Source organism: Aquarana catesbeiana, linkage group LG06 (genome assembly GCF_042186555.1).
Source record: "Aquarana catesbeiana isolate 2022-GZ linkage group LG06, ASM4218655v1, whole genome shotgun sequence".
Taxonomy (NCBI): domain Eukaryota; kingdom Metazoa; phylum Chordata; class Amphibia; order Anura; family Ranidae; genus Aquarana; species Aquarana catesbeiana.
In genome coordinates, this window is record NC_133329.1 from 392,196,531 (window position 1) to 392,208,731 (window position 12,201).

The 12,201-nt window shown below is 47.5% G+C and overlaps 1 protein-coding gene across 1 annotated transcript; it reads right to left on the reverse strand.

The window, feature by feature from the left end:
* Positions 1 to 570: 570 nt before the first annotated feature.
* Positions 571 to 2,475, reverse strand: CDK5R2 (cyclin dependent kinase 5 regulatory subunit 2). Its single transcript, XM_073634346.1, has one exon. It carries the CDS (start codon positions 1,885 to 1,887, stop codon positions 922 to 924), a length of 966 nt encoding a protein of 321 aa, XP_073490447.1. The 5' UTR covers positions 1,888 to 2,475; the 3' UTR covers positions 571 to 921.
* Positions 2,476 to 12,201: the final 9,726 nt, after the last annotated feature.

A 12,201-nucleotide genomic window follows, 5' to 3' on the forward strand; every position in this document is an offset into this window, starting at 1 on the left:
GGTGTCTGACATTTGAAAAAAACAAAAAACAAAAGCAAAGTCCATTTTCGGGTCCAGCACCTAATCATTCATTAGCTTATTTACCTGCAATATAGAAGGGGGTGGGCAGTAAAAACAAGCTACTTTCCCCCCCTCTGCATATGGCAAGAGGGTGTTGAAAAATGAATCCAAGAGTAAACCATCAAAAGCTATCGGTCTAAAAATAAAAAGAGCTGACAGCAAGATGCAATTCCTTCTGGAATTATGTTTTTAAGACACATCTGCTTTGCAAATCATGGGGTTCTTGTTTTTATTGTTATGACAAGGAATGAAAAAATAAATAAAAAATTAAAGATGTTGTGCAATGCCAAAGCAATTCATAGAAGCTTGACCAACATATGGTGCCCTTACAGGACGTGACAAAACATGATGGCGGCATAAGAAAAAAAGGTCGCTGATTTTGTTCCCAGGGAAACAATTAACCGTATAACCACCCTGGTGTCAGCTAATGCCCGGAACCTGAAATGAGAACTGCACTGAGACCTAGCATGCCAGCAGCGTCTGCTGCGCCCATTACCTTGGAGACAGAGGGATCAGTTCAAGCCCCGTTTTTTTTTTAATTTATTTTTTCAGATCTGCAAAACTAAAATAAATAATGAAGAAAGTGAAGTGCATCTTCACACCGGTAAAGTAGGTTTCCTTTAACCATTTTGCTACCAGTGGGCAGGCTACGCCGACGCGTGCCTGGCCCATGGCGACCCAGTGAAGGCTGCAATGCTCCCCAATCGTCAGTGCATAAGAGCATTGGAAACCGAGAGTCTGTTTTCCTGTCTGCAACCTTGAGAGCTGCAGGCCCCAGTCTTCAAGTTGATCATGGTTGGTTATACCTATATGTGTCCACACCCATCCCTATACCCACAAGCCCCATTAGCTCACCAGGCCCTAACGGTCCAAATTTATAGTCCAGTGGCCATTGGGTTCTCTAGACTCGCCTTCGTTCTTCAGATCCTGGAAGACCTGTGTGAAATAGTGAGGGTCGGAGTTGATCTGCAGCATTTTGGCACTCATACGGTCAATGATGCTCAGACAGCGTTGCCAGAAGACCTCCTTGTCGGTCTCCACAAGGAAGGGCTTTAGAGGGTAGGAGATCTCATTGCCCATGTAGGAATAAGCCAAGTACAGGCAGGTGAGGAAGCAGGCTTGGAGCTCATACTCACTAGACAGTTCATCGCCAATGGCCTCTCGGCAGAGCAGGTAGACGAACACCAGGTTGGCGGGCGTAATGAAGCCTTGGTCTTGCCAACCTTGCAGGAGCAAGGAGCGGTCTACATTGCGAAACCACATGGTGGGCTCCCCGGGGCTGAGCTCTTTCAGTTTATAACACCGGCGGCATACAAACTCCCCCAGGCATCGAAGGAGTTCACCTGTGGACGCCTGGACGATGACCCGGCGCGGTGAGCAAAGTGACCGCCCGCTGGCTGTCTTCTGCACGGCCACCAGCTGTTGCTGTTGGATCTTTTGACCCTCTATGGAGCTGGGGGGCACCGTGGGTACAGGCACCGGCTTCGGTTCCCTACGACCAGGGCTCACTTGGGATTTGCGTAAGTTCTCGTGGTTGAGTTGCTCCACTGGGTTGTTGTTGGGAAGCAGCAACCCATTGATAGGTCCTGGGTTTGGGTTGATCTTCTTGGCGTTCTTCTTCTTGGCCGAAGCCGCCACCAGCCTCTTCCAAGTGAGGGCAGAGATCAAGACTGAGTGTCTCTTTAGGCTTTTTTCTGGCTTGCTGCCGCCATTCTTGCTGTTGGGGATGGCCAGGTACCCACCGCCTACCCCAGGAGGTTCAGGCTTCTTGTCATCCAGAGGTCCGGCCTTGCCAGGTGCCGGAGACAAGGACAATACCGTACCCATGGTCAGTTCTCCCAGGTGGCACCGCGTTAATGCAACGTGGAGGAGCCGCACAGGTGTCCTGCTTTTTGAGGAAAGCTGAGGATTGGAGGCTCTGGGTGGATGAGGAGGACTGAGGTGGGTGGAGGAGAATGATGTATGGCTGAAGGAGCTCTGTGCAGGGTCAAGGGTGGAGGAGATTGTGACCTGCTCCGGATCTGGTGTGGAGAAGTCTTTCCAGCCCAGGAACAAGGTGCAAAGAGGAGAAGAATGGGGTCCAGTCTTGGTGGCCAAATGCAGAATCTAGAAGCATGCAAGGCTCAGGTGATCTGCTGGTAGTCCAGTGCAGGCTGGGGAGCTGGATCACACTATGCAGAGCTGGATGGGGTGCAGGTGAGCAGTGACACCCAGAATCTCTGCATTGCAATCACGGTGGGCTGCTGTGGATGGAGCCCTGGCTGGGGGCTCTGCTGATGCCCAGATTGCGGTAACCTGGGATGGATGAGAGCCGGAGATGGTGCGGGTGGACCCGGAGCCCGGATGATCAGCACTGCGCGCACCGATCCTCCGCTCCCCTCTGCAGCATCCACAGCGCTCAGCCCAGGCTCTGACACTAGGGGCGGGACTAAGACAGGCAACCGCCCAATCACAGCCTCGGCTCACTAAGAGCGGCGGCCGATGAGACCAACCAGATTCCAGGGAGGAGGAGGGTAAAGCAGTGGGTGATGGATGCAGCTTTGCGGTGGGTGTGGGACTGCATCAGCAGCACGGACACGGGGGATCATCGGGCCCTAATTCCCTCTCTGTGTGCATGCAACATGAGCTGCAGGGAACGGGTTCATGTCCTCAGGGCCACATGTGTGGTGATGGGGCCCCTAGTACTGCAGGGACCTGATAAAGGACCAGGGGCCCAAACACAGCGCCTAGATCTGATCTCACATCTATGTGTATACAGAATACGCCCAATCTCTATCTCCATCCTTCTATCACAGCTAATATACAGAATATCCTTATCAATATCTCATTATGTCTTCAATATAGTTCTTCCTTCCATCCTTCCTTCCTTCCTACCTACATTCCATCCGTTCTTCTTCCTTCCTTCACCCCTTCTTCCTTCCATCCATCCTTCCTACATACATTCCATATTTTTCTTTCCTTTCCTTTCTTCTGTCCATCCCTTATTTTTCCTTCCTACATTCCATCCTCTTCCCTCCTGTTTTCTTGTCATACCCTCTTTTTCTCATTACCCCTCCTCACTTTTTTCCTTTCTTCCCTTTCTTTTCCTCTCCTTTCCAAATTGTTTTCTTTATTTTACCCCTCCTTCCTATTTTTCTAGCATTTCCTTCCCTTTTTCTATCCATTCTTTCCTTTCCCTTCCTTTCCTTTCTTTTCCTCTCTCACACCCTTCTTTTGTTTCCTTTCTTTTTTTTTTTCTTTTTCCCTCCCTCCTTTCCTTTCATGTGCTTTCTTTCTTTATCCCCCTCCTGCCTTTCTTTTTTTCCCTTTGCATTCCTTTTTTTCTATCCTTCTTTATTCCTTTCCTTTCTTCGTTCTCTCTCGCCCTCCTTCCTTCCCACCTTCCATCCCTTCTTAATTCCTTCCTTCCCTTTTCTTTCTTTTTTTTTCCTTTTTAACATTCACTCAGTCCCTTTTTATTTTCTTTTGTTCATTATTTTACCCCTCCTGCCTGTTTTTATTGTCATATGCTTCCTTTTTTCCTCCCTCTTTTTTTTCTCATTATCCTCCTTTCCTTTCCTTTCCTTTCCTTTCCTTTCCTTTCCTTTCCTTTCCTTTCCTTTCCTTTCCTTTCCTTTTCCTTTCCCTTTCCCTTTCCCCTTCCTTTCCCCTTCCCCCTTTCCTGTCCCCTTCCCCCTTTCCCTTTCCCTTTCCCTTTCCTTTCCTTCCCTTCCCTTCCCTTTCCTTTCCTTTCCTTTCCTTTTCTCTCCTTTCCCTTCCTTTCCTTTCCTTTCCTTTCCTTTCCTTTCACCTTTCCCCTTTCCCTTTCCCTTAGCTCGACGTGTTTCGCGGCTAGACATCGAGCTAATTGATGTTGTGAACCATTTATACACCTATTATGATATGGAAGTTTCTACTATTCTACCTATTAAGGATTTAAGAACTATTGACCGTGCAGTTGTTCCCTCTTTAATGTTTATACATTGCATGAACACTGGTGGACCCCTTAAATTTTATCATTATTGTACATGATTGTAAACATGTTACTACCAGTTTTTGCTAGTATAGATTTTGGCGTCTAGTTACGGGTGCACCTCATCTATGTGCAATTCTATGTTGGTTAAATATGTTTCTATGCAATATTAAACAATTTTTACCTTCCACCATTTTGTTCTTTTTGTCACCACGAGCTTCATATAAAGTCCCACCTCTTTTGCTACACTTTGCTGCCCTGGCCGCTTTAGTGTTTGTTTCGCCATAGTTGACAGGGATGGAGGCACATGGCTTTACCCAGCCATAATAGTCTCATTTAAAGTCCCAATTTCCCAATTCCCCCCTCTTCATTTATATGGATCTCAGGCAAGTATTATGGGGGAGCTGCTGCACACAGAAGGTTTTTTACCTTCATGCATAGAATGTATAAAGGTAAAAAACCTTGAGCCGTTACAACCACTTTAATAATTTCCCTTTGGGATTATTAAAGTATTATAAATCTTTCTGTTTTAGTTTTTTACTTTTCTTCCTCACTCCTTTTTTCTGTTCCTTCTTTTCTTCCTTCCCTCCATCTTTCTTTCCTTTTTTTTTTTTTACTTCCTTCCTTCCTTTCCATTATTTTTCAGGGACATTCTGTGGCCCGGTTGCTGTGCTCATCATGCTCAGTATTGTCTTGGATCTGATAGTGCACTGAAATTTGAATCATTTGTTGCAAAATTCCTGATTTGTAGCAGACACTGTGTAAAATCTGGATCTGTTTCGGCATTCAGCAGGACGTGAACAGAGCCGTAAAAGGTGGAAAGGAATGTGAAGTAGAAACTGCAAACTTTTTAACAATGTCACCTCTCTGCTAAAACAAACAAGGAGCAAAACTCCCAGCTGTCCTTCATTGGCCCTAAACCTCGCCGTCCCTCTGTTCTTCCAACAACTTATTTCCACATGCATGGGTCCTCTGAACGTGCAAGATGCAGGTATACCGCTAACTGACTGCAGCGGATCTTCACCCACAGAATGTGCTTTCTCTCCTCCCTCATATTTGTCCTATTTTTATAATCCCCCACCTGCTGCCTTGTGAGATGTCCACGTCACACACACCTGGAGGCAGTGGGACAAAGTAGTGTGCCATTTCAATGTGCAAATAAACCACTACTAGGTCTCTGGGGCCCTGCAGAGACTTCTGCTGCCTGTCTGCACATGTGCAGGACTGCCCATGCATGCGCAGACTTGCCGCAGGTCTCTTCCTGGTTCCAAAGACTGCCAATGCTGGACTGGGACAAAAATTTGGCCCTGGACTTCATCCAGACCGGCCCAGTTTAATTTTGCAAACACGCACAAAAACAGTATATAAACTGTACGCAATTGCTCATGGTGCACCCACCCAAGACTGGCCCTGCAAAGCGGGGACAAACTTGGTCCAGGGACAGTGTCCTCAGTTCGGGGACTGTCCCTGGAAACCAGGGATGTCTGGTCACCCTAGGCTAGTGAGCAGCAAGCCCCACAGGGCATGGCCAGCAGGACCCACAGGTCCGCAACCAGCTCCGCAAGACCCACCGCCAGTGGGTCTTGCTGGGAGCTGGCCGCGGACCTGTGGGTCCTGCCGGCCACTGACCTGTGGGTTCTGTTGGCCGCTGACCTGTGGGTCCTGCTGGGAGCTGGCCATGGCCTGTGGGCCACAGGCCATGGCCAGCTCCCAGCAGGACCTACAGGCCAGCTCCCAGCAGGACCCACAGTGTTAAGGCCTTTTTTGAGGTACTGGGTGGGCACTGGGGAGGGTAAATGGGGGGAGGAGATAGATGGCATGTGGGGTCAGCTGGCCCTGGGGAAGTCAGGGTCTCTCACCTCAGCGATGACAGCTGCCAGTGCCATCTCAGCAGGTCCTTGCATGGCCTCCTCCAGTCCTGGGGAGGGGGTGGTGCTCCTGTCCTGGGGGCTGGGGTCAAGTAAAGTTGCAGCCCGAGCCAGTCACGTGGGTTCCAAGTCCAGAATCCCTGGCACGCTCTGCCTCCAAGATCTGGGAGTTTCCTGGCTGCGCTGCTTCTTCACCCACCGGGAGCTTGAGCATGCACGGAGTGGACTACAACTCCCAGAATGCAACAGCATGCGTCAGCTAGCCGGCGGCAAGCCGCCGCAGTCATGCCCCCACCCCCAGCCTGACTTTCTCCAAGAAAAAAAATATCCTCAGTGGGCGGCCACCAGCCGTTTTGCATGTAAGTTAGGGCGGCCTGGGGGGGGAATTGCCCGCCCCTGGTAGTACAGCGGTGTGCTCAAATTAATGGCTGCGCGGGCCGCACAGTGGGCTGTCACTGAAACCGGCCCACTGAACCATCGGCCCACCGGAAACTCCCGGTAGTCCCGATGGCCAGTACATGCCTGGTGTCTGCATAGGATGGAAAACTAAGAAGAGGACTTTCAAGATGGCGGTGCAGAAGCAGACCATTGATAGGAAGCAGTGGCGAACGCTCATTAGGGGCGCACGGGTGCCGCCCCCCTAATCCATGCGCCTGACCCCCTAATCTACATGCAGGTACCGGACGCATGGATTTCTATGGATTTTTTTTTTAGAAGCACATGATTAGAGCCTGAGGCTCTATTTGGCTTCAAAAAGGGTGGGCTCAGGGAGCAGAGCACTGCACCCTGAGCCCACCCTGTTGTGTGACATTAGTGAATTAATATTCACTAATGACTTCCTGTTTCTCATCCCAGGCCAATCAGGAAGCGGGTCCTGAGACCCCATTGGCCGGAAGTCCTAAGACCCCATTGGCTGGGAGTCCAAAGACCTGATTGGCCGGGAGGAGAAGCGACAGCTGTGACACGGAGGAGATGGAGTGGGGAAGCCGCAGCCATTACCTGCAGGTTAGAGGGCCAGCTGGTGACCGGGGGGGGGGGCGGTGTTGCCAATGGTGTGCGGTAGCATATGATACTGAGTGTGATCACATTATGAATCATAACAGCTACTTGGACTCTTTCACCATTTGGTTTGGCACTTATTTTGTGTTTTTACAATTTGGGCTTAAAGCCGTATTAAACCCAATACCAAGATTGTAATATATTGCAACTTACCAATCATTAGATGTGGTGGCTGCATTCATTTTCTTTTTTTAGTCTTTTTTCCCCCTCAGTTTTCACCTGGTGATCTGACCAGTAACACACCTCCTGTATTAGAGTGCCCCCACTCTGGATGAAGGAGCACAGGGGGCACATTCGGACCGCAACATTTTCAATTTGGGGGGGGGGGGGGGGCAGTGTTAGATGGCCTAGCAGATTTAGATAAACTAACAAATTGAAGCCAAGCTGATGCTAACAATTTATAATCAGTTACAGCAAACAGTTTTTTTTCTTTTGAGGATAAAGACTTTGCATGAATAAATAAAAGCTGACCATTGTAAACACCCCTGCTAGTGTTAAATGGTTTGTCTCATCCATGTAAACTGATACATCTGCAGTACAGCTTGTTTTTTTGAAAAACAACAGACTTACTGACTGGATCAACTTGCACTAACACATGGTAACCACTTCCAGGCCAGGCTTTTTCTGGCATTTTTTGTCTACATGTAAAAATAAGTTTATGTCAGTGGCGGCCCGTCCATAAGGAGCACGGGGCGCCGCCCCCCTAATCCATGCACCCCGCCCCAATTCTACATGCAGGGCACCAGATCGGTTCCTCTACATGCCTCCGCCACTCTCCTATCCAGGTATACAGGGGGGGGGGGGGGGGCCTGGAACAGGGAGCTGGGTCGCAACCCTGTATGTACACCCCTGCCTCAAACCCATGGTAGCGGTGAACCCGATAGTCATCCCTGGTCAGGTGCCCTCATTAGCAAAGTTGTTTTTCAGGTGAAAATTGTACAATTGGATATTTTCATAACTTTCTTTCCCATTGGCAATGCAGAAATATAGAAGGTAATTCTATGGGGAACACGCACAGCAATAAAACCTGGCAGGGGTTCTAACAGTCTATGCATAAACAAAAATGCTTTGTCTAGAGATAAACTTTCATTGGTAGGCATCTTAGACAAAAGGTCTATGTTTAGTCTGGGTTGGAGGTCATAGGCTGTGGCCCCAGACTGCACAGCTACCAGGGGGCCACCCAACCATCCAGCCATCCACATATGTATCTGACTGACAGCAACACCTTCCAATGTGTAATAAAGCCATGGGGAATGGCCTGCAGTGAAAATAAAAAGCTTTAATACATCACTGCTTTCCCAACCTCACAGGTAACGGAGGGTTATTAACACTGGGGTGTGAGCAGCCAAAAAGTCTGGCTATTGTGAGACACTACCAAGACGTTAAATCACTTAACCACTTCAGTACCAGCCTGTACCCTTCCATTACCAGGCCATTTTTCCGCTTTCAGAGCTGTAATAGTTTGTCTGACAATTACTCTGTCATGCTACACTGTACCCAAATTACTCAAACCCAGTTTTTTTTTTTTGGTGGCACTTAAACACTTCAATACCGGAACATTTACCCCCTTCCTGTCCAGGTAAATTTTCCTGCTTTCAGCGCTGTCACACTTTGAACAACAATTGTACAGTCATGCAACATTGTACCCATATGACATTTTTAGCATTTGTTTTTAGACAGACAGAGCTTTCTTTTAGTGGCATTTAACTGCCACTGGGTTTCTTTTTTTTTTTTTTTTTTTGCTAAACAAACAAAAAAACAATGATTTAAAAAAAAAAAAAAACTAAAGGTTTCTGTTAATTTGTTTAGCAAAAAAGCAATTTTTCTCCTTTACTGATGTGTGCTGATGAGGCTGCGCTGATGGGTACTGATAGGCGGCACTGATGAGGCAGCACTGATGGGCACAGTACTGATATGCAGCACCGACGGGCAGTAATAATGGGTACTAATAGGTGGCGCTGATTGGGTTGATGGGCACTGATAGGTGCTAATAGGCTGCACTGATGGGCACTGATTGGTACTGATGGGGCTGCACTGATGATCAGCTCCCTGATTATCAGTGCAAATGTGCCCTGTCAGAATTGCCTGTTACCGGCTCTCCTTTCCTCATGCTGTAATAGCGCGTGAGAAAAGGAATGCTGATAACCGGCAGGTTTGTTTACATGTGATCAGCTGTGATTGGACACAGCTGATCACATGGTAAAAGACTGTTTTGATTGGCCCTTTAGCGTGATCACAGAGTGCGCTGGATGCTGGACTGGATCAGACTGCGTTTTCGTCTTTTTGGCTATTGCACGGTCGAGAATTAATTAAACACCACATACATATATGTATATATATATATATATATATATATATATATATATATATATATATATATATATATATAGTGTATATATATATATATATATATATATATATATATATATATATATATATATAAATATATATATGAATTGCATACTAGCACATTATGTGACACTTTTCTGCAATCGAAGCCCTCGTCGCCCCGCTGGAGGCCGCATCCATCTTCGCCCGTCTTCCTTCCGGGTTCGCAGACTCTGGACGTGTGACTGGCTGGAGCCGTGTGACATCCGCCGGTTCTAAAGAAATGGCACTGGCGGCAGTTCCTTCAGAGCGCATGTGACAATAACGTAACCAGCATAGTATACAGTAAATATCTCCTAAACTGTGCAAGTTTAGGAGATATTTATGTAGTACAACCCCTTGGGGACTGCTTAGATTTACCTGCTCTTCTGCATCACCATGACCCTGTAAACACTCCAACCCATCTGACACTCTGGGTTCAGACATCTTTGCACCACCTAGTAAGTAATGAGTTAAACAACTCAGTGTGTTTATATTCCAAAAACTTTTACTGGAGTACTTCAAAGACGATCTTGTTGCACAGAGGAGGTAATCGATCAACTGAGCTTTGGATAACAATACTAGCTCAGTAGAAGTCCCCTAAATAATACAAGCTAAAGCAGTTGGGTAAAAATAGAATATTATATAAACGTATGTACAATGAAATACCACTTGAACGTGACCTGAAAGGATAAGCAAGAGTTAAGCATCAATACCGGCAGTACTTCTAAAGGGAAACCCAGGCTGGCCTATTTTAACCTTTAATCCTAATGAGAGATCAAGCAAAACAAGAATGGTATGAGGGCCCTTTAAACAGTAATAACAGCAGTGTCCCTGTTGTAGGCTTGATGGTCTTCACCGGCAGTCGGAGCTCATTGGCTATATCCAATAAGGAGCAGTAACAAGGCAATGGTATTTCTTGGAATGGTTGAAGCTAAAGATGTACAGTGTTCAAAAAGGAGTGCAGTAAAGTGTTCCCAAGGTAAAGCTGTCTGTACACAGTGTCCCAGTGAAGTAACAAAGAAGGGTTTGCAAAGGTGGGCAATTGCCCTCTCACCAACGACCAGGCCGATCAGATGTCTTCCGAACAGCAACTCCTGGGGAGGTGTCCTGGCAGCAGATCCGGTCGCGGCGTCCACCTGACGCGAAGCACGGAGCGCAGGTTATCGGACAGCCGAGTGATGCAAGATGGATGTCTGAAGGACAGCAAGCAGTGTAGGCCCTTCCCGGCCAGGCTGGAATGTTGTGCACCATGTGCTAGGCCGCAACCTCGCTCTCCCTGTACAGAGAAGTCCGTCACACACAAGGCCCAGGAAGAAGAGAGTGTGGGGCGGCTCTCCGGCCTCTTATGCTCTTCCCAGCAATCTCCCAGATGGTAGCAAAGATCCCTGGGATATGTAGTCCGGGTGTATAGTCTTGCGGAGGAATAGCCATTCCGATTAACTACTAATCCCACAATCCCTTTGGTCTGGCCCACAAATATAATGTCAATTGGGGGCACTGGGCACTAGAGGGGCAATACGATCCATAGAGATGACAGGGAATCTCCGTACTTTGTAGTCCACAATGCTACATCTACAGTACCTATAGGTAAGCCTTATTGAGCCTATCGGTACAAACATTAGAGGGAAGTTTACTTCCTCTTTAACCCTTCCAGCAATTGGAGCTACAGTCACTAGCTCTTCTATCGGATTGGACTACACGGGCCAGCGTCCATCAATGAGCCTTGGCAGCCTATGACCCTGTTGCCGGTTTTCAATCATTGGATCACTTTTGGTCGGTCCTGACCACTGCAGACTGGGAACATCCCACAAGACCTGCAGTTTTGGAGATACTCTGACCCCGTTGTCCAGCCATTACAATTTGGCCCTTGTCAAAGTCGCTCCCCCATGTCTGGAGGGTTAAGGAATGGGGCTTCGCAACGGTGCCCTAGATACAATACTGTACAGGTCATACTTGAGGGAGGAGGCAGTGAAGAGGTTAATGTAAACATTTAGCTACAGTGTTAATGTACAGATGTGCAGGATAAGGAGGTTAAGATACTACAGAGATAGGATAGGGCTCAGCTATACAGGAGAGGAGGGGGTGACAGGGTCAAACATGATCTTACAACCTTGGGATCTGCTGATACTTTGATCAGGAACTAATAAGTGAATGATTCATGCCTTCATATATTAGTTCCTCCTCCTTTTTTGTAAGAATATGGGGCATGCTGACCACCTGGAGGTGACATTGGCAGACACTGAATTCTGTTTGCCTGCTTGTATCCTCTTGAAATATCCATCTGGGAGGACCACAGTCTAAAATAGTTTTTTTTTCAAAAACAAACCTGGAGCCCTGATGATGAAGGGAGATGCTTTAGCTCCTGAAACACGTTGGTTACTTCCTTTCTATCGAATGCAACTTTGATGCCAAGAATAAAGGATGTATGGATATATCCTTTATATATGTGTAGCGGTACCCCCATAGGGGCTGCTGAGTGTAGTGGTCTGTCTGTCACCTTGCCCGACCAGGCACACAATTTCAAGCATCCATGGACATGAAACAGTCCTTGCACTTGTTTTTTTGTACTTTATTGAGGGGAATTTAACTTGGCTAGGGATAGGGAAATCATGAGATGCCCAGATAATTGACAGTCAATGTTTGGACCAACAATATACATTCACAGTATATACAGTTTCCTCTCTCTCTCCAGCACTTCACTTGCTTGCAGACTATCTCTTCTCATCCCCCCCCAGCACTTCACTTGCTTATACTTCCTGGTCCAGCTATCACAGATTTGTAGACCTCACACTGGCTCAGCCAGGCCTAAAGCTCATGCCCTTTGCAGGCAGGGACTGCGGACCCCTCTAGTGTAGCAAAAATATAGAAAGTCCCAGTGCTAGCCATCCATGT